The sequence below is a fragment of the Abramis brama genome (genome assembly GCF_963993115.1).
Source record: "Abramis brama genome assembly, chromosome: 18".
In the NCBI taxonomy this organism is placed as follows: Eukaryota; Metazoa; Chordata; class Actinopteri; order Cypriniformes; family Leuciscidae; genus Abramis; species Abramis brama.
The window spans coordinates 2,430,839-2,453,530 of record NC_139980.1 but is presented as its reverse complement, the minus strand read 5'-3'; the positions used below and the strand labels follow the sequence as shown (position 1 = coordinate 2,453,530).

Below are 22,692 nucleotides of genomic sequence, written 5' to 3'. Positions count from 1 at the left end.
AACCTTCCGTAAAACATTACCATCTAAACTTCTGTTAAATCTAAATAAGAACATGTGTAGATGTATGGCAGAAATAAAGTCAAACTGGTAAAATAATAAGTGCAATAATGTGTAATGGCTCAAAGTCAGTAGTTCTTGTGTTTCTCTTTTTTTTTGTTCTTGTTGTTTCTCTTTCCTTCAGTGAGTCTACTTGTTATCATCAGGTGTCTTCAATAATGCTCAATCATCACTTAATTAATCACTTAATTATCTCATTAACTTCAACACTGCTTAAGTATTAATTTTAACACCCTGTAGTGTGGACATATATGTATATTGAGGAGTGTTAATTTAACACTGGGGATTTTGCTGTGTATCAACTGAATTGTCAGTTCCCAGTTGTCAGACAGTACTTTCTGTCTCCCTTTTCCTCGTGCTTATACATATTTATTACTTGTGCAACATTACACAGCAAGTCATTTGAGAATGCCAAAAGAGAAAATATGCAGAAAATCTTGTTGAAAATTGTAACAGAAACCTTAACAGAACTAGATGAGACAAGCATTGTGCACCTTCTGTGTCATATACCAGGATTACCATGCTTAAATGTTATTCAGGTGTTGTATTTAATTACTTTTTTTCTTCAGATTTGTGTCCTCAAAACATTATTGTGTGTAGAACTACTTTCTAATTCTTCTTCCTTATAAACAGCCCTAACATTATTATTTCGAAAGGAAAATTTCAGAAGTTGTAATGGTGGCTTAAGCCTTTGCTTTGCAGTTCCCTTTTGAGGGAACTCGAACTGCATCGATTACGATACTTTGGGGAATGCCCCCAGCGTAGCGTGTCTGAAGCTTGAATGAAACTATTCCAATCCTGATTGGCGTTGCGTCATGACATAACATGTGACGGCATACACGGAAGCTACAAAGGGACGCAACAGCGTCAGCTTTTTGCTCTTAAGTAAGCGCTCTGTATACAACTGTCTGTCCTATTTGGTGTTGTTTGTCCTGTGGGAACTTGAATTGTTACCATAAGCACAGCTGAAAGCGTGTGTCTTCCTGCCCACGTTAAACTTCGGGACGTGATCGATGTGTGATACTGTTTGGGTGCGAGGCATGCACAGTCAGCTCTTGAGGGGGCTGACTGTGTTCATTAAGAACTATCTCGAAGCGTACAACGAAAGAAAAAGACGTGTGCTTTCGGGTGTTTCAGCCTTGCGCCTGTTGACTTTCATCTCGAGGGAAGAAAGCCGATATGTACTATGAACAGCTTGTGTTAATTCTGATTAATTAAAATGGTGGAATATCTGACTTTGAGCTAAATATTTCAGCTTACCATTCAGACCATATTTTACTTGTCTGGTTATTATGGCTGCATTTAATTCTGGAATTAAAAAAGATTTAATAATCATCTGACTAAGCTGGGAACAGAGCATGCATGGGCAGTTCTCGAGGGGGCTGCCTGCGCACATTATGAGCCGAGCTCCTAGTTTAAGCAGCAGGAAGCCTGGGGGTCGAAGCAATACTCTTGCCCGACGCTTTCCAAAGAGAAAACAGATCTGAGGACTGTTATTTTCTTGAAGACGGCTTCGGGTAAGGTCCTGTCGCTATGCGCAGACCTCTGAAGTTTTCGCTCCTCCATGGAGCCCTCAGGAAATCGATGTTTGTATCCAGCATCAAGTGCGCTTCGGGACACATCGGTTTCCAGCGAACGCACGCTGCACTGTCTGCCCTACAGGCTTGAGGCCAGGCAGCGCTCACATCCGCACATCGAGAATCGTTTTAGACCAAACCCTGCCGGAGAGCAGCTTCAGGGGATTGAGAACGAATCTCGAATAGTACCCGAAATCAGCCTCGAGAGGCTGGTTCCCTTAGTAGAATATTTCAAAGCATGGCAAAACCTGACGAATATTTCTCCTTGGGAAAGGGGTATAGGCTGCAGTTCCATTTCCACCCCACTGAATTTCAATGGGGTGGTTTGGACTGCAGTCAACCCACAGCAGGGTCGGGTATTGGAACAAGAAGTAAACTCCCTGTTGGCAAAGGAGGCTATAGAACATGTTCCTCTGCCGTACAGGGAGTCCGGGTTTTACAGCCGCTACTTCATAGTTCCCAAGAAGGCTGGTGGGTTGCGTCCAATTATAGGTCTAAGGCACTTGAATCGGTCTCTGAGGAGATTCAGGTTCAAGATGCTCACTAGAAGAACTTCCTGAGGTTTGCTTTCAGGGGCAAAGCGTTCCAATATTGGGTTCTTCCGTTCGGTCTAGCTCTCTCTCCCTCACACTTTCACCAAATGCATGGATGCAGCTCTAGCTCCGCTGAGGCTTAAGGGTATCAGGGTGCTAAATCACATAGACGACTGGCTTATTCTGGCCCAGTCGCAGGAGCTGGCAGTTCGGCATCGAGATGTCGTCCTTGCCCACATCCAGAGCTTGGGGTTGAGACTCAACACAAAGGAAAGTGTGTTGGCACATGCCCAGAGAACTACATTCCTGGGGATGGTGGGGGACTCGGTTACAATCCACAGCTCACAACTGTTGCCTGCACGGATCGAGCCCATCCATGGTGACCAGGGTAAAGCTAGGCCAGGCCATCACTGTAAAACATTTTCAAAAAACTGTGGGTCTGGCCCCTGAGGGGGCACAGTACCGAGAGGCTGACCTGTCAGAAGGAGTAGTCGAGACCATATTCAGCTCTAGAGCTCCCTCCACGAGGAAACTGTACAACCTAAAATGGAATGTTTCACCATTTGGTGTAGAGAGCGTGAGGTGGACCCAGTTAACTGCCCAGTGGCTTCAGTGCTAGAGTTCCTCCAGGATCGCTTCTCTGCTGGTCTTACCCCATCCACACTCAAGGTGTATGTGGCTGCCATTACGGCTTTCCACACTCCTCTGGGTGATGGCCCTTTGGGAAGTCATCAGCTGGTCGTACGTTTCTTCCGTGGGGCTTGGACGATGAGACCTGCGACTCGGACCAGAGTTCCCACATGGGAACTGGCAGTGGTTCTCGAAGGGCTGGTTGAGGCCCCCTTCGAACCTCCGGAGTCGGCTGAGGCCAAGAACCTTTCTCTCAAGGTAGCATTTTTTATTAACCATTATTTGTCTGAGGAGAGTATGAGATCTTCAGACCCTTTCTATATCTTACGGGTGCCTGGAGTTTGCTCCAGGCGATATTAAGGCTATGTTGCATCCCAGGCTGGGCTATATGCCTAAAGTGCCATCTAATGTGGCACAGCCTTCGGCTCAGCAGGCTTTTCATCCCCCACCTCACGTGACGGCGGATGAAGAAAGACTTAATTTGCTCTGCCCTGTCAGAGCTCTCAAGATTTATGTCCAGAGGTCTTCTTCATGGCAGAAGTCAGACCAGTTGTTGGTGTTCTTTGGGTTGCTCAAGAAGGGGCTTCCCACAGCCAAACAGACCATCAGTAACTGGATCGTTCAGGCTATCTCTATGGCCTATCAGGTGCGCAGTTTGGCCAAAGGCCTATCAGGGAGGATCTAATTAAATTGAACTATTTTTTAATTATTAACTAATACTGGGCTTCATTTTAATTAGTTTTAATTAGGATTTGTTATTGTACATCACACAAAAGATGAAGCTTTAGTTTTACTCCAGAAAATCACTAGCCTGGTTTACACCAGACCCTTCTCAGTCGTAACTGAGAGTGGGTCTAGGGAAGCTTCATTCACATCCCATTTCCAAAGGGGCGTCACCAACGGACGTCGCTCAAATGCCTCTAGGCGCAATTGGATAGACCTAAAACCAATCAGAGCGATTGTCATCGTGTAAAGCCCGCCTCAACGTTTGTGATTGGTGCCAAGATTTGGAAAGATTGGAAATGGGCTTGAATGGGCTCTTGGCCAGACTGACTTGCAGAGCAAATCTAAATTTGCCGGAAGTTTGTCTGGGTTTTCCCAGGCTAGAAAATCACTGTAAGAGCTGAATAAACACAGTATAAGAAGTGCGCATTAAAGTCTTATCCATAAACTCTCTCTCTCTCCCTTTCATTATCATGGAATGCCTACAGTACAATAATGCCTACAGAGTCAGAGAATATATGCTGTATGGAGATAGAACAGGTATAGTTTAGTTTATACGGTTATAACGTATTTGTCATCTGCTTTTATCTACTATTAATACAAGCCTGCTGTAGTAGACCCTGTCCGAATGATGACCAAAATATACTGATGAGTTCAATGAAGTTTATTGTACATCACACAAAAGATGAAGCGTTAGTTTTACTCCAGAAAATCACTGTAAGAGCTGAATAAACACAGTATAAGAAGTGCGCATTAAAGTCTTATCCATAAACTCTCTCTCTCTCCCTTTCATTATCATGGAACATACACAGCGAAGTACACAAAACACTTGTTACAACTAACAGTAAACAAATATATACACACCTTTTCAGTGGGTGCTAAATAAACTGGTAAACCTTATATCTGTAAAACGACTCGATGAGCTGTGATAAAGTGTGCGTTCTCACTTTCATTTCTGCCGTGGTCAGTAACGTTAGGCCTGTCGCTCTGGAGACTGTAAGCTTGATCACGAACAGTTGTACTGATCCATCCTTGAGTAACAACGAGAGTAAATGAAGACTGCTACATCCTCTTACATCCAACAACAAAACACCTCAGTCGTTTTTAAGACATTCTTGTCTACAGCTGCTCCAGCATCGAAACAATGGCGGACTGTGTCCAGCTCACTCAGAGCGGGTCTACGCTAAAACTGCAGTGTCGATCAGCAGTCGTGGGAGGGGCCTGTGCAAAGTGACGTCACATTGCCGCATCGAACGGCTTGTTCTGAGACAGTGCTTATGATTTATGGGGATTTAGAAAAAAGCACTGGGTGGATTTTTATCATTATAGGGTGGTTGTGTACACACACTGCCAACACACATTTATGTTCAAACACCATGTAAAAGTAAATTTTGCATAAATTTTGAACATAAACTACCAACATCTTTCTCTTTACTGAAAAACACATAAAATAACACTTAATCCCTAAATTTACTCTCCTAATGCAGTCCCTTGCAAAGCATGCTGGGAACTACACATCCACTGCCCAGGGCTGTATTTCTCAAAAGCATTATGAGCAAGGCTCTACGATCGTGGCAAAGGCTCTACGATTTACTTAGGCTTATGATGCTTTTGGGAAACGCAGTTCTGGGAAGTTGATCTGAAGTTCCCAGCATGCTTTGCAAGGGACTGCATTAGGAGGGTACATTTAGGGATTAAGTGTTATTTTATGTTTTTTTCAGCAAAGGGAAATATGTTGTTAGTTTATGTTCATGTTTAATGTTCATGTTTAATAAAATTGTTTCTAGTTCAGTTATCTTTTGAGGCTGCTGAGTCACCTATGGAATCGATTTATTATCGATACAGAGGTATTCAATTCTGTTGTCGTACCGAAGCCAAAAGTTTGGTATCGAGCCAACGCTATAGTCTTTCTAAACTGGATTTATCTCCCTAGTCCCTGATGTTAAAGTCAGTGTGTTTCCTTTCTAGACTCCCTGTTGATCAGTGTTTATCTTTCACAGTAGGTTCTTCAAAGTACAGGAGAAAGACAGATAATTGCTGTGGTCAATTGGATTCCTTCACTGCAATCAAATATGCCATTGTGTCCCTTTATATTCTGGTACTGCTCACCATATTTGGCCTCTGCATAGCAGGTAGGCATATTTTCTTTTTCTCTCTTTGTCTTTCTCCTTTTTTCTGAACCTTGGATTTGTGTTGGGCCAATTTGTTTCACATGTTTTGCATAATTTTATACTTTTTTTAAATCATTATTTATTGTAATCAGAGAAAAGAAGAAAATGATCTTGCTTAATAAGTAATAAACAAAAAATATTAAAGATATAGAGTTATTTCAGAGTTAAAAACATGCTCAGTGTATTTTAGGCAATAGAAAATAGGTTTAAAGGGCTCTTATAATGCTAGTCAAGACCACCATTTTAAAACTGGCACTTAAAACCTACCCCTTCAAAAACTATGTGCAAGTCCATTATGATTAAATTCCATACAGATTCATAAAACAATCCACAATGAAATGTGTTGCGTAAACTTTTAAGGTAGAACTGGCATAATGGATCTTACTAAACATAAGCCTCAGCCGTTTGTATTTAACTTTGGGGTTCTTCAGAACAATATTTGAAGCAGTAGGTGTTTGTCACGTGTGTGTTCTGTTTTTGATTAATTTTTCATTGTGTTATGTTTCTGTTCACAGTTAGTTTCTTGATTAGTTCATATTCTCATCTGGCCTAGTCCACACGTACACTTGTATTTTTTTATAAACAGTGTTTTTCCTCTTTTGTTTAAAAAATAATAATAATGTGTCCACATGTAAACGCAAAAACACGCTATAAAGCGCTGTCAAGAGTATGCCAAACCAGCAGGTGGCGATATAACCCTAACTGTAAGACCATGTTGGCCAATCAGAACCCTGAAAAAAAGGTAATTACCGGTTACGGTAGGCTAACAATGTGTCATAAGCAGTGACCAGCATAGTATTGCATTCTGACGCCTCTGTTCTGCAATATAATGGGAGAACTGTGCATGTATATGTATTCATGTTATAAGCCCTGTTAGCATAGTTATTAGCAGCAATATTTTGGCTACGTCTCATGTAAACAAAGGAGATAGCGGCTCACAATCTGACATCAAACAACGGAGATAACAGCACACACTCCGATGTCACAAGCCAAAATCTCTGGTTTCACTGGCTACACGACAACACTGCAACTGTTTTTTGCAAAAAATTCTTCACCCTGGCAGGGGTTTTCAAAAAGGTTTGGTTTCAGTGACCTGTCATGCGTTTGCATGTGGACGAACGGCAATAGAAAAAGTTGCGGTTTTGAAAATACCCATGTTCGTGTGGACAGGGTCTCTGTTCCCTGCCTGTTTGTCTTGTAGGTTACAGATTAATTAGTGTCCTCAGTTCAGATTTGCCTTGTTAATTAGCTCCTTAGTTTTCTGTGTAGATAAGCCCTCTGTTTCAGTTCGTTCTTGCATTGTTTGATGTCAGTGTGTTCGTGGTTGTGTTTCCTCCGAGTTATTCTCCTGTTTTTTGTTTTGATTCTTGGACTAAATCAGTGGTCTCAAACTAAATTCCTGGAGAGCCACAGCTCTGCACAGTTTTGCGCCAGCCCTAATCAAACACACCTGATCCAGCTAATCAAGGTTTTCAGGATTACTAGAAACTTCCTTGTAGTTGGAGCCGGTTGGAGCTAAACTGTGCAGAGCTGTGGCCCTCCAGGAATTGAGTTTGAGACCACTGGATTAAAGATTTATTTTGATTATCTCCTTTGTCGTGCATTTCATTACGACCACCGACTGTGACAGTGTTACACATGATCAGCAACAGAACAACATTTTACAGACATTCTCCACAGAATAACAGTTCTGTCAGGACCATTATCGTCAAATACGATTGACATTTAGCATATAGATTGGATTGGCGGTATGGTTCTGTTCTGGGCAAGAACTCCCTGCGCATCCATGCAGCCTAGCATGGATAAGATCAGGGAGAGCAGCGATAACCCCTTTTAGGGTAAACAGAACAGAACCAACATGAATGTATTGCAGATATCATTAATGTCAATATTTTAATGTACAACATAATTCGAGAATTTAGTCTGATTCAAGGGGGAATCAGAATGCCAAATCCTGACTGACGAGAGGAGGAGCTGGGGATGGAGGAGGGTAATTAGCTCCTGAGAAACGCGATAGCTGTTGATAATACTGAAGGAGCTTATATATGAATACAGTGATAGGCGTCGTATTCCTATTGGTAGACGTGGATCAGCTGAGAGTCAGCTGATGCGAGCTTGACTAACGTGACCTGCCAGAACTAACCCAATGCTTGATTATTTTCTTCTGGCGTTAGGAATAGTAGCATCATTTTCCTTATTACTTCACTCCAAAGAAAATAGGCTGGCCAGACAGTATATAATGGATCCATATGTACACGAAGCAGTGTACATTTAACACACTGCTGTAACATTCTGGCAGAATAGTTTGTCTTCCAAATTCCAATTCAAAGAATTTAGAATTCCCCCTGTGAAATTAAAGTGATTAAAGTTCCCCTGTAGTCAATAGTTGTATCACTTAAAACCAAAATTACATATTTAAACGTTTTTCCTTGTGAAAAAATTTATTCACGCCTTAAAATAGCTTGAATGTAACTACACCCTCGCTTCACTTAGTATATGCGGAACCATGAATATGCAAATTAGCCCCGCCTCCAGTCACTCACAGCAGCTCAGAGATTCACTCGGCCATCTGGCTGAGGTAAACGCTGCACAATGGTATCGCTCTTTACAATGTCGGACACATAACAGTAATTCATATAATTGTCCTTTTGACTATGTTATCAAACAGCTAATAATGTGTTGCTAATGTTACAAAAACCATATTCCCGTTACATCTCAGAGTCAGACAGCCAGAATGTCAGTGGATAAAGGCATATATATAGTTCATCATAACATTGTAATATACATCATACACCCGCTATATTGCTAAATCTACCCGATTTTTCATATCATAACAGAAAGATATACCGGGATAACCTGGCTCTTCTCGAGACTCCCCTGCTAGGTCACTGTTAATGATAAAGCCTGCCAGCACGTTGATCTGATTGGTTACAAGGTCATTTGTGACGTCAGAAAAACCAGCGATTTCAAACCGTGTGTTTGAGACCGTCTTTAGTTCACTGCAGTTTTAAGGAGAAAATACTCAGCAATGGTGACTTATGAATTTGCACATGGTTTGTCTCCAGGCATATTAAAAACACCCCATAGGCATATAAACTACATTAAAAACTTGATTTTCACCACAGGGGGACTTAGTGACTGATTGTTTAATGGAAGACAAAACTGACTCTGTGAATTCCTGTTTCCCCTTACCCTGAAGTTAGAGCACAGACAAAATTTAATCTAGCCCACAGCAGGACACACGGCGAGGATTCAGTGCTTATGTGGGCTGACCCCTAATGAACTCAAGATACCACAGAGATGTATTTATGTATTTATTCCCTTTGCAAGTGCTGGGGCAGTTCTTCGTATGTGTATTACTCAGTTATCTGGATTTCATTGTTGACGATTTGACATGATCCAGGATTGTTAGCTTCTTCAAAGCTCATCCCGGAGTTGCTGTCATAGCAACAGATCCTTAAGCTTAAAACATGCTCAGGAGAAGCTTATTTCATGGAAACAGGATTAGATTGCATCTTTTTAAGCAGAGGTGATTTTAAAGTCTGTCCTAGCCACTGCTACTTTCTTACAAGAGTACCCTAATGAACCAGGGACAATAATAATAAATAAAATAAATAATAATTTAAAAATTGATTTAAAAATATTATTCTAAAGGTGTGTAGTCCATCATAATATAGACACAGCCAGTTTTACCCTTTGAGAGATTTATTTATGAGGGGAAAATTACCTAATAATTTTATTGGAGTCTTATACACATGGGGCCAGATGTACTAAACGGCAAATTAGCAATTCCAAAAAAGCGCTGATGGGAGTGGAAAGTTATGCGCGTGATCTACTGACGACATGCAAAATAAAGAACACCGACACAGTCAGATCATTTCCATAATGACCAACGCAATCTAGTGTCTGGTTTAAGACAAGCTTTTTTTGGGTGGTAAATAATGGCACAAACACCAGTAAATTGACAAGCGCAAACCTTAGTAAATCACCTTGCATGATTAATTTAAATACTCTGCTCCCATAAAGTTTACGTCTGAAAGGGAAACTCTTACAAATGCATGCAATAAGGTCAGCCGCAAAAAAATAACCCTGTCCACACCTTTTTAGAGCAAATTTTTGTGTGTGATGTTCTTTTTTAATATGATGTCATTACGTTGCTGTATTACCGCCAGCCAATCGCTGCATTGCTGATCATGGTTTTAAGTATCGATATATCTGCCCTTTCCAATGAACACAAGAATGCATAGTAATTTCAGACAACTTAATCCAGACATTTTAATCAAATCCACATATTCGTTTGAAGAACCAAATTGTCCAGAGATCAGTTTGTATGATTATATGATCTGGCATCTGTCAAATCATTTCAGATGTAGTAAGCGAGGTACAAAGAATGGACCCCAGATTGGTTTAAAATCTTTATTCACTAAAGTTCTACACCACTGAAGTATGACATGCGTCCATCTTAGCATCCATTTCCATAGTGCATTCAGCGCTCCGTCGAGTGTCTTTCTGTGTTCACCATAGGCGTGTTTTTACCTCGATGTTGACTGATCTAACTCCAAACCACATTTCTGGAATGGCAAATTAGCAATGTTTGGTTTAATCAACTCAGAGACAGATTATTACTAGACTATTATGCATCCCTAAGCTGTGTTTTTATTACCTTCACTGCATTTGAGCTATAAACTGCTTAAATTCTAGATTTTAGATTCAGTCAGACTTACTGTAAAGAAAGTTTTTGTGTATCTGTCACTGTGAATAAAACTAGATAAATGGTTTTAAAAAAAGCCTGCACACTCAATCAATTACGAAAAGGACAAAAAACTGTTATAAAACCACTGTTTTAATGGCAAACGTTTCGGTCACATGTAACCTTTCTCAATGCCAAGTTTACAATGCTTAGTCCAGGACCCAACTAAGCAACTAAGCCAACAGCTTAGCATTGTCAACTTGGCATTGAGAAAGGTTACATGTGACCGAAACGTTTGCCATTAAAACAATTTATCAGTGCTTTTTATTGTATTTTCTGCTGAGTTCAGCAGGCAGTGCTGAACTCAGCAGAAAATACAATAAAAAGCACTGTAGACCTGTTCATCAATACAATATTGCAATATAGACTTTAAACAAAGCAACATGAAATACATGAGTGAACTACTCAACCATAGTTTGAAAAGATGTCTATCTGGTTTGATTGAAAAATAGCTAAAAACTCACGTGCCTTAAAAACTGTCTATATGAGGTGCATAGATCAAAAAAATCCATGGGAAATGAAAAAAAGAAAAAAGAAAAAAAAGGCCTGCACACTAAGAAGAAAAATTGCAAGATAAACTGTTTTAATGGCAAACACTTAGTTACAGCAAAAATTGGCTCAGTGCAGAAACATGTTAATAAAAAACAAAAAATAATAAAAAAACTTTTTTAAACCTTTTTAAACTAATAATTTTCTTAAGGAAATTTGCTGAAACAATGACTCTTAACAAGGTGGACTGTAAAATGGGTGACTGCACAGTTCTGATTGGGTTGCAGACAGCAGGGGAAATTGTCAGTGTTTGCTCTCTTCATGTGATCTTATGCTTTAGTGGCATATAAAAGTTAAACAAGACTTGGTTTAAAGTACTAGACAAATTTGTAATTATTCACATGTACATCAAAAACCAAATGTAAAAGACACCAGTGAAACCTTGAAAAAGCAATATATTCAATTCCTTCGACATCCATGTCTATGTATAAAAGAGTTTGTCTAAACACTCTTTGGTGTTGCCTGCACAAACTGTGTATCAGGGTTGGTTCAAACAAGGAAAAATAAGATGAGGATCTAGATCAGTAACTGATTGGTGTATGACATCAAAGTACTGCGAGAGCGATTCGAAAGCATACAGAGCTGAACACACCTATGGTATTGGAGGTGAAGCTCAGTTCCCATCATGCCCTGTGGTTCAAACTGATAATGAGGCAAAGCAAGATTATTTATATAGCACATTTCATACACATCAAAATCATTAGATAATTATCATAAAATAATATAACATGCTTAAGAAATAAGATTAAAAAAAAAAAAAAAATTGATTTAAAGGTATCATTCACCCTAAAATTAAAATTAAGTCATCATTTACTCACCCGTTGTTCTACTGCCGTTTGCCGTTAATTTTTTTCAGACCACATAAAGAGAAATGTAAAAAAAAAAAAAAAAAAAAACCCCACACGCCCTTGTCCGTATAATGGTAGTGAATAGCGACCGGCAAAAAAAAGCTTTAAAAAAAAAAAAAGTATCACAGACAGATCCCATGCAACATGTGCCATATATTCCAGGTGTTCTGGGGGTATACGATAGGGTTTGGTAAAAAAAAAAATTTTTTTTAATGAAAATACTGCTGTTGGTCTTTTGTGCTCGACTGCGCGTTCATGAGACTCTATTAACGCAGCAGTTCACCCAGAAGAAGCACACAAGTTTTGAGAAATCAATAAAATGTGACTTGATATAAAACACCTAGAAATACCAAAAAAGTATCTGTGTACTTTATTCACTGAGTTGAATATCTCTGGACCGGAACCCAGTTTGTCTGATGACAGTCAGAATAGTAGATGACAGATCAAGATCATGAACAGCATAACTTTTTGTTGGAACACAACAGATATATTCTCCTCAGAGAAGAAGGTACATGAATTGTATTTTATGTCACATTTTTGCTGCACGGCAAGTGTTAGCACTAAGTGTAAAAAAAGTGCAAATAGCATTAAATGTTATTTGAACTTAATGTTAAAGTGTAAATAGCGTTAGATACTAGCGTTTAATGTTTGCGATAAAGTTTTACAGAGGAGAAGTATCATGTTTGGCTCCAGTGTATTGCATGCAAAATAGACTAATTGGCCATATGCCTATGCCTAGCAAAAAATATTTAATTAAGGTGTGTCCACCAAAGCATTTTTAACCAGCTGAAAGCGCTCTTCTGAAAAGTGTTATGCAGTGTTATTCAGTATTTTTGTTTGAAGTGCAGGGCAGACACATGAACACACACACATCAGCTGAATGAGTCATTCACTGCACAAGCCATTACATCATTCATCTGTTTGCTTGAAATTTAATATGAGTGAAATGGGAGGGAGGACGATCTACAAGAGAAGGGGAAAAAAGGGTAGAGAAAAACAGAGAAAAACCGAGTGCTCTTTTGAGTTGGAGTGTTTTAGAACAGATGACTCACACCCTGTTTAAATTACTGAACATGCACCAAGCAGCAGTTCAGGCATCTTGTGTAGTGATTGAACTATGTGGATATTCTGTAAACACATGCCTGGACACTACACGTGTTACTTTAATGAATCAGACATTTCCTCCCCAAAATATGTCTTAAAGGGGTCCTATTATGCCCTTTTACAAATTCTTGATTTTGTTTTTGGGGTATCCTAGAATGTTTTCATGCTTGATTGTTCAAAAATTGCATTATTTTTCACATATTTTACATTATTACAGCTCCTCTCTCCCCAGTCTGGTTGAACGCGTAGTTTTTGATGAAGCCCCTCCTTCCGAAATACGAAATGTACTGTGATTGGTTAGCTGGCCCAGAGTGTTGTGATTGGTAGCGCTTAGCGTGTGTTTGGGAAATGTTCCACAAGCTCTACTCAGATGTAAATATTAACGATGGCGTCAATTTCAAACCATTTCGAGCCAAATTCAGACCCTGACAATGTTAACAAACAAGAGGATTGTGCTGAATGGATTTTAAGCACAGACTTTGCAAACACAGATTTCACTGGACGTTTCAGGGTGTTTTTTTTTTTTTTTTTGGTTATTTTCTTGTAGATACGATGTTATCCACCATTTAATCATATTTTTCGGAAAACTATGGTAATTCAAAAAGTAATCGATCACAAAATCACGGATAATTTTCCTAAGGGGCTGTGAGCAGTCTTACAAAAGCAAGAGCTTACAAAAGCTCAAGTAAACACTACATCAATACTGTAATGATAGTTAGCAGGCTAGCGGAGGCAAAGCTTTGCCCTTCATTTACATCATAGCTATCATAGCAACTACATAAAGCTTATAATTGGAACTGTTAATAGAAAACACAACTACAAATAATAAGACATACTTTGACAGTTGTGATCCATAAACAACAGATTGTCCCGACAAAATGGGAATGGCTAAGTCTTTCAGGAGAAGCTTTTGCATATAGCCTGCATTGTACTCTCTTCTGGAAGCTGTTCTCCGTAAAATGTGCAGCGCACAGACAAATGTTAAGGTTATAATGTTCAGGAACAAAAAAAATATTTTAACCTCTCTGTTCGTCAGCCTTAGGACAAACTTTTTCTGGGTTATAAAAAACAGCGACAACCAACATGGCCTCACCCCCTTTGTTGGGTGTTCCCGAGGGCAGGGTTTATGTCGATTTTAGGGTTTGTGTTATTTGTGTTATTTTCACACAAAATCTGTTGCTCCATCAATGTTCAATAAACAAACGACATATAAATAACTTTTTGGTAATAACCTTTTGAGAACATTATTAAAGGCCAGATAACTTTGAATGAACATTCTATTAACATTCAACCACTTTTGTACTTTAGACGGCTTATAGCATAAAGAATGACATTTTTTTATTGATCTTTTGAGCAAGATGTTGCAATTGCAGAACTCAAAACTCATGAAGAGCTCAGCAGTTTCTGCAGATCCCTCTGAAGAACCCAAATGTTATAAATGAGGCTCAGGTGATATGGTGATGAATGAGGTGAATTCCCGGTGGCCTGGCAACTGATTTGGCCCGCTGCCCTCTTTCTTTCTTTTTGAAAAAAATATTTTAATTAGATATTAAATATCTTTTTTTTTAACATTCTCTTTATTAAAGGGGTGGTATAATGCCCCTTTTTACAAGATGTTAAATAATTCTCAGATGTCCCTAGAATGTGTGTGAAGTTTTAGCTCAAAATACCCCACAGATAATTTTTATAGCATGTTAAAATTGTCCCTTTTTGAGGGTAAGCAAAAACGCGTTGTTTTGTGTGTCCCTTTAAATGCAAATGAGCTGGTGCTCCCGACAGAGAGGGCGGAGCTTAAAATGTCAGAAACTGTTCTGCCTTTTATGTTCAAACCGAAGTCGGACAATGATGGAGAGGCTCAAGAAGAAGTGACAACATGTAGAATGCAACAGGACGTTTCTGAATGGTTAGTTGATGAATTTATGTAGCTGTGGTGGAGTTAACTATCCCCCAGGGCAGCTTGGCAGTTTCTTGGAAGAGCTTGAAGTTCCAGAAACTTGCGCTCTGCAAGCGAACGACGTTTTGTGTTGCCATCTCAAAGAGGCACAAAATCTCTTTCTCTGACGTAGCCCAAGAATAGACTAGTCATCAAATTGACAGCAAATGAATTACTACATATAATAGACAACAAAATACAACTTAAGGATTCTGTTTACTCACATATAACACACATACATGACAATCCATCCAAAAATAAATAAATAATAAAACTTTTATTAAGAACAATATAAAAATTAACAACTTAAGATAACAACAAATGAAAAAATATACAATTATGACACTTATTAATGTGTCCTAATCTTAACCACGTGTAGTGTACAAGAGACCACCTAACCTTCGCAATATTTTGGTCCGAGCTGATGTCACTTCTCCTCCACATTTTTTAGACAAGGTGCCCTTTGTAACTATAGATGTGGAAATTGCCAACAATGTAACTTCACATATAAAACTAAAACTTTCAAACATCCGCACACTGCAAAAAATGTAAATATAAGTGGCACAATTTCGTGCAAAATGAGTAGATCTTTAAAAACCCGCATTTCTGAACATCGTTGCGCTATCAGAAATAGAGATTTCAAAAGTCCGGTCGCTCAGCATTTTGCTACTTTTAAACATTCTGTTTCTACCTTACAATATCTAGGTATAGAATTGGTGAAGTGCCCACGGCTCGAAGGGGACATCAATAATTTACTTCTAAAACACGAAACCTAATGGATATACACATTAGATACTATGACACCTAGGGGATTAAATGAAGAATTTGATATTCGTCCGTTTCTTTAAGATTTGTTCCTGATTTTGTTATTTTGGTTTATGCAGGTATCATTATTTAAATGGATATTAATTTTGTATGTTTACTTTGATTCTCACATTTAATATGCATTACTTTTGTATGTTTTCCTTTGCCTTTATTTCTTTTTCTGGGTGACATTGGTATTGTTATTATTATTATTATTTTTTTTTTTTTTTTTTGTGTGTGTGTGTGTGTGTGGGGGGGGGGGGTGTCACTTGTGAGTATAAAGGCATGGTGTTCAATTCTTAATTGTCTGACGAAGAGCCTACGCGCTTGAAACGTTACCACCTGTGTGTGAGTCTATTATTAAATTTTCATATTTTGGAGCCATGGTGTGCCAACATTTTTATTACCATAGTGTATGAAATGTGCTATATAAATAAATTTGCCAAATGGCAAAAAAGTACATATGCAAAACCAAAATGGCAGTTTACCAATCAGTGGGCATTTTCAAACTACAATGGGTGTTTTTAACCGACTTGCTAAAATCATGAAGGCCCACCCCTGAACCAAGTGGATTAGAGCAAATTCAGTAAAGCGGATGAAAATGCCCCACTGATTGGGAAACATCCACTAGTGTTCTGCAGAGATACATACCTGCATGATCTTCTAGTCATCAACTACAAATCACTCTACAAATCAGTTCAATGTCCCTGTCTCCACCCATGTCCCAGCCAGCACAGCCACGTGGGGCCCAAATGGGTTTGACCTGGGCTGTCTAACTGGGGCCCAGCCAGTTTTGTCCTCGGTTTCCATGTAGGCCCCACATGGGTTTGCCCAGATATAATGAACACTGCTTAGTGTGCACACTACAGGCTGTTTAATGTAACACTTAATCAGTGTTGGAGGTAATGAGATTATTAAGTGATTGAATAATGATAGTGCATTATTGATGAACACCTGCTGTTAACAAGCATAATCACTGAAGGAAAGAGAAACACAAGAACTACTTCCAGCCATTGCCTTGGATGAAATCAACTGAAGATAAAATACATTAAATCTCTTAAGATCTGATTAAACAACTCCACAAACAGCATTACCAGCTTCACTTATTAGTAACCAGACTGACTTTATTTCTGTCAGACGTCTACAGAAGAAGAGGTTTAGATGTTGATTACTTATTTGAAAGTAATAGTTTGATTTGATGTTACCACTGTGGCGATCAGTGTGTGCTTTAGTCAGGATCTTGACTTTTTAACATTAGTTTTTCTCTGGCAGCTGTATCTGTTGTTATGGTGAGAACAGCAAGAGAAAATATAATCAGATGCTGTAAGCTGATTGATGATGAGTATAATCATCATGTAGTGGCTTAGCTCATTGAATATGTGTGAGGTTTTTATGGGTAGTATGTTATTCATTTTGTTTTATAGTGATTCTACAGCAAGAGAACAATAGAATTTAATCAGTCAAATGATTTTTAACACAACATTTACATATTTTGGGCTCCTGTGAGATTTACTCGCACACAGACATCAAGAATCAGCATATGAATCTCAACAATGGTGACATGCTTCATGCTGCAATGCATTCTGGGAGCTATGGATAAGTTTCGTATGATGCACTCAGAATGCATTGCAGCATGAAGCATGTCACCGTTGTTGAGATTCATATGCTGATTCTTGATGTCTGTGTGCGAGTAAAATTCACAGGAGCCCAAAATATGTAAATGGTGTGTTAAAAATCATTTGATGTTCTGATTAAATTCTATTATACTTTTGCTGTAGAATCACAACAATAAAACAAAATGAATAACATACTACCCATATAAACCTCACACATAATCAATGAGCTAAGCCACTACATGATGATTAGATTCATATGTTATCATCAATCAGATTACAGCATCTGATTATATTTTTTTCGTGCTGTTTTCACCATAACAAACAGATACAGCTGCCAGAGAAAAACTAATGTTAAAAAGTCAAGATCCTGACTAAAGCACACACTGATCGCCACAGTGGTAACATCAAATCAAACTATTACTTTCAAATAAGTAATCAACATCTAAACCTCTTCTTCTGTAGACGTCTGACAGAAATAAAGTCAGTCTGGTTACTAATAAGTGAAGCTGGTAATGCTGTTTGTGGAGTTGTTTAATCAGATCTTGAGAGATGTAATGTATTTTATCTTCAGTTGATTTCATCCAAGGTTGTGGCTGGAAGTGGTTCTTGTGTTTCTCTTTCCTTCAGTGATTATGCTTGTTAACAGCAGGTGTTCATCATTAATGCACTATCATTATTCAATCACTTAATAATCTCATTACCTCCAACACTGATTAAGTGTTACATTAAACAGCCTGTACCTTGCACACTAAGCAGTGTTCATTTCATCTGGGCAAACCCATGTGGGGCCCACATGGAAACCGTGGACAAAACTGGCTGGGTCCCAGTTAGACAGCCCAGGTCAAACCCATTTGGGCCCCACATGGCTGTGTTGGCTGGGGTGTGCTATCGAAAAATGTCAATGCTGATCCAACATACTGTAAATATTGAAATGTCAATCTCTTTTGGTTTGGATCAAAACTCAACATTGTATCAATGTCACCTTGCCATCTGGGAATGTGGTCTTGCAGACTAGTTTGCTGCTGCTGCAGTGCAAATAAAGAGCTACTGCAAACATGTAGATAGACTGCATTGAGCAAGTAAGCAGATCTAGATTTAGGTACTACAGAGTATAAGGTTGGTGTCAGTGTCAATAAAAGCTGCAGTGAGACCTGTTCACAGCTAGCACTGAAAAAGAATATTTAAATGTTAACGTTTGTTTGGCTGCCGATTACAAGCAGAGGACCTATCATCTAATGCCAAGAAGTACATGAGGTGATTGGCTGGCACATTATAGCTTGCACTAGAGTTTAATGGCTAAACTTCAGTAAGTCGACCCCAGGGGGAGATTAATCCTCTGTTCTCAGTTCTTGAACATAGAGTCAAAGCAGTTAGCTAAGTTTAGTGCAAGTCATGTATAAGTTTGGTTGCAGCTATACAAATGGCTACCGATGGAGATCACCATCCAGGTGCCCAGATAATTGGAAATTGTGCAGTGTGGGGTTTGTAACCGGTCATTTTAAAATAACTATTTTTCAATGTTTATCCCTTTCCAGTATCAAAATCCCATGCATCTTCACAGAGGGAGGAAGCACTGCTGGAGAATGTGACTCGTCTGGGAGAGCACACTGAGACCTTGCAGAGATCTCTTAGCCAACTCCCCTCCCAAGACGACCTTCTGGAGAACATCTGGAAGCTTGAGAGCCTCTTCCATAATCATAGCGAACAGCTGCAACAGCTAGGTAACCGCCAAAATGCAAAGCAGAAGAGTCTAGAAAGTTATTTATACCCACTTGGTAGTCAAACACATTTTTAATAACCATATTTATTGTAATTTACTTACATATTTTTTCATTAATTTTGTAGAGTAAGTGAAACCATATTCTTATTTTATATTGATATATAGAAATGACAAAGTTTGATAATAATTAAGGGCCATATCATAGACCCAGCACAATGCACCACCAGGCACGACGTGAGTGTCTTTAGCTAGTTTCAGCCCGACGCAGTTATCATTTTCATGTCCTGTGCCACGTTGTTTAAATAGCAAATGCATTTGTGCCCATTTGCGCGCACATGGGCTGCTGGTCTATAAACGAGGTGTGTTCAGGTGCATTGTTGGTGCGTTGCTATTTTGAGGAACTGAAATAGACTGCGCCATTGACCAAGTGAAACCTGGTCTAAAGTCAATGACGTAATATTTTTTTGTAAATAAAATAAATAAATATATATTTTTTTAATTATTTAAAGAGCGCGTTAGTAATGTGTGCCTATAGGCGGGTACAACACGCATGTACACTCTGCTTATTACACACACAGGGACGCGCAGCAGCACACAAACCAGCCAAATATTAAAAATAAAAGGATTACAATGTAAAAGATTATTATTGTGTACATAAAAATATGGTGGAATCCGGCTTGTCCCGTAGATGATCTGCACTAACCTCGCGCACAAGCAGATCCGTTTCCTCTCTGGAGACGCGTTCAGTCTTTCCACTATCAAATTCCATCATGTACAGTAAATAACGCCTTGCGCTTTACGCTTTTAATGCGACTGTGCGCTTGAATCGTTAAAATAGGGCGCAATGTACTTAATGTGAACACATTTTTACATACTTATACTTACTATACCTGGATGTAAATACATATATAATTAATTTCCATAATTACATGTATAATTATCATTATACCTTACCCCTATACCTTTCCCACCTTTAAATCTAAGCATACCACCAAACTTGTCCCTAATGTTAACAATCAGTAAATAGTAATTAAAGCATAAAGTGGGACCGTGCATTTACATTTATTTAATTTATTCCCTGTGCCCTTCATATTAATATCCCCCTGGTCTATTGTTTGAGCTACATGAATACTCATTTGAGTCTAATATCCCTATCCTTGTATTTGAGCTGCCAGTATGAACACACTACATCACATCAACATAAAAATGAATTTACGTGTGCAAGTGTGACTAATACATGCTCTACACTTCTGTTACTAATACGACCAGGGCGACTAGCGCAGGGCTTGGAGCGTGACATCAAAGATCTGCAGGCTTTCTCTGAGCACACCACAAACTCTGTGGCTCAACTCTGGGAGCATCTAGCCATGATCAGTCATTCTAGTCAAAGGAACAGCAGCAGTCTGGGAGAGGAGTTAGCCTTTGCTGCTGGCTCTATCCGAACACAGGATGCAGTTTTAAAGACAATGGAGGTAAATGTAGAGACTCTACAGGAGCGTCTGAAGGAGGTGGGATGGACAGTGCAGATATTAAACCATTCACTTAGTGGAGATGTGAGTCTGCACCAGGTGAAAATCTGTGAACTACAGGAGAAGATTGGAAATGTGTCCCATGATGCCACAAGCATGAGGATCACACAAATGCACCTTGAGGAACAGATCAGGAGTGAGATTGAAATCCTAAACGTCATCACTGCAGATCTGAGGCTAAAGGAATGGGAGCACTCCATGGCACTCAAAAATGTAACTGTATTACAAGGTAGGAGCTTGTCCCTTTTCTATCATCGTCTCAATATGGACAATTTTACTGACAAAAAAGCGTTTTTTGTTTAAACTGTTAAGTGTTTGATGTTTTTTCTAACAGTCTTTTCAAAATTGACAATTTTAATAAATATCTTAATAAGAATGAACATTGCTTGATTATAACATACATAAGGTGTATGCACTGAGTAGTAACAGTAATTTTAATGTAATTTGTCATTAGAGATATTTTTCGTAACTCAACCTGTGTGGTTTGTTGTCCTCTGAATCCTGCACTGGAGTTTTTCTTCAGTGATTTAAATATTAATAAAAGTGTTTGGTTGAAAGTTTTGCCCATTGTGCTTAACCTAAATATGGCCAGTACCCAGTTCATGCATTAAAATATGCTAGTCAGAGAACTCTGTGAGGACCAAAACATTTCATACTCTTCATCAGAGTAAAGAAATATTGTGTCTACATTATAAAAATGACCTGAGATCAGGTAAAAAACATATTTACTGTATAGACACTGGTTCATGGGTTAAGTGAAATCGTCCTCTAGAGGTGAACCATTGAAATTTCAAAATAGCTATGAATTCGAAATAGTTATTCCCAGCCTTATTTACTGAAGTCATGTGACTTTGGCAGTTTGATACACCCTCTGAATCACTGGTTCAAAACAGAACATTTGTGAAGGACTAGGAGTGAAAAACACTGCACTATATATCATTCAGAGACAGTATCTGCCCATCTTGTCAAAACATTAATTCATTATAATAACATGAGGGCAGAATTATTTTAATATTTAAAAAAAACAAAACAATTGCCATGATACACAAGTCAGTGTGTTTCTAAAAGCACTATTGCAATGGCTGGGAAAGAACTAATTTAATAATAATAATTAAGTATTTCAAAATAAGCCCAAACTATTTCTAAATTATAATAAGCAAACAATCCTCATGTAAGATATTGAGAGATTTAATTTATTTTACTTGCAGCTGATTTCCAGCTCTGTGGCTGCAAGTCACTTGTAATTGTTGTGGCATCTGCTCTTTGTTAGATCTATGTTCTCTTTTTGTGCATGTTTCCTTTGTTCTAGTTTGATTACTGATTGGAGCAGCACTCGTTCTGAGTTTCTTTGATTATCTCCTTTGTTTGTCTTTAGTATTTATGTTGTTGCTTTGATTCCTGTGTTTTTGTTACTAGTTAACCTGAAGTGTATTTTTGGAGTTTATTATAATTAAAGTATTCACTGACTGGAAATAGATCCAGCTCTTTTATTTTCAGTTTGTTTGCGACTCCATTGCTGACACTCTTTCTCCTCGTTTTTTTTTCTTTTCTTTTCTTTCTGTCTCTTTAGTGAATGAAATGGAATTCAGCATGAAACTAGTTGAACAAACTCTGAGATTCACAATTCCAGATAAAACCAACCTGGTTTAAATCAGGTTCATCGGTCTCACAAAGCTCAATATACATATTCTCTGTCAACAAGGTTTAATTCAGAGTCTGCAATTAACTCTGAAGTGCGTGCACCTGAACGTGACACGTGCGGAAAACAGCCAATCACACGGAACGTGGAGAGCGTCAGTTTGATTCACTTCTCGCAAGAGAGACGTGCAATTCACTTCTCTTCTGAACATTAAGAGACCGTAATGAAAAAAAATATCATGAAATTAAATGCATTTACAAGGCGAGAATAAACACTGCTGCTTCAGCAAATGTTTGAGAAGGCAGCTGAAAGAAAATATCGGACTATATCAATGCAAGTGAATCAAACAAATAGGCCTTATATTTTATAGTTTCACAAAGAGCTCAGAATAATACATGTAAACTTAATCTGTTCAAAAACTTACATATTAGCTAAAGCTTGCATTTATATATATATATATATATATATATATATATATATATATATATATATATATATATATATATAAT

The 22,692-nt window shown here is 38.6% G+C and overlaps 1 protein-coding gene across 4 annotated transcripts in view; it reads left to right on the top strand.

The window, feature by feature from the left end:
- scara5 (scavenger receptor class A, member 5 (putative)) overlaps positions 1-22,692 on the top strand; it is a 45,089-nt gene that overhangs the window by 9,501 nt on the left and 12,896 nt on the right. For 2 of the 4 annotated variants that reach the window (XM_084091707.1, XM_084091708.1), the window contains 3 exons: positions 5,521-5,652; positions 18,831-19,016; positions 20,285-20,773. In XM_084091707.1, the coding sequence (XP_083947833.1) occupies positions 5,521-5,652; positions 18,831-19,016; positions 20,285-20,773 (807 nt within the window). The remainder of the gene's footprint in view (positions 1-5,520; positions 5,653-18,830; positions 19,017-20,284; positions 20,774-22,692) is intronic. The other 2 variants (XM_084091709.1, XM_084091710.1) reach the window with 2 other exon arrangements.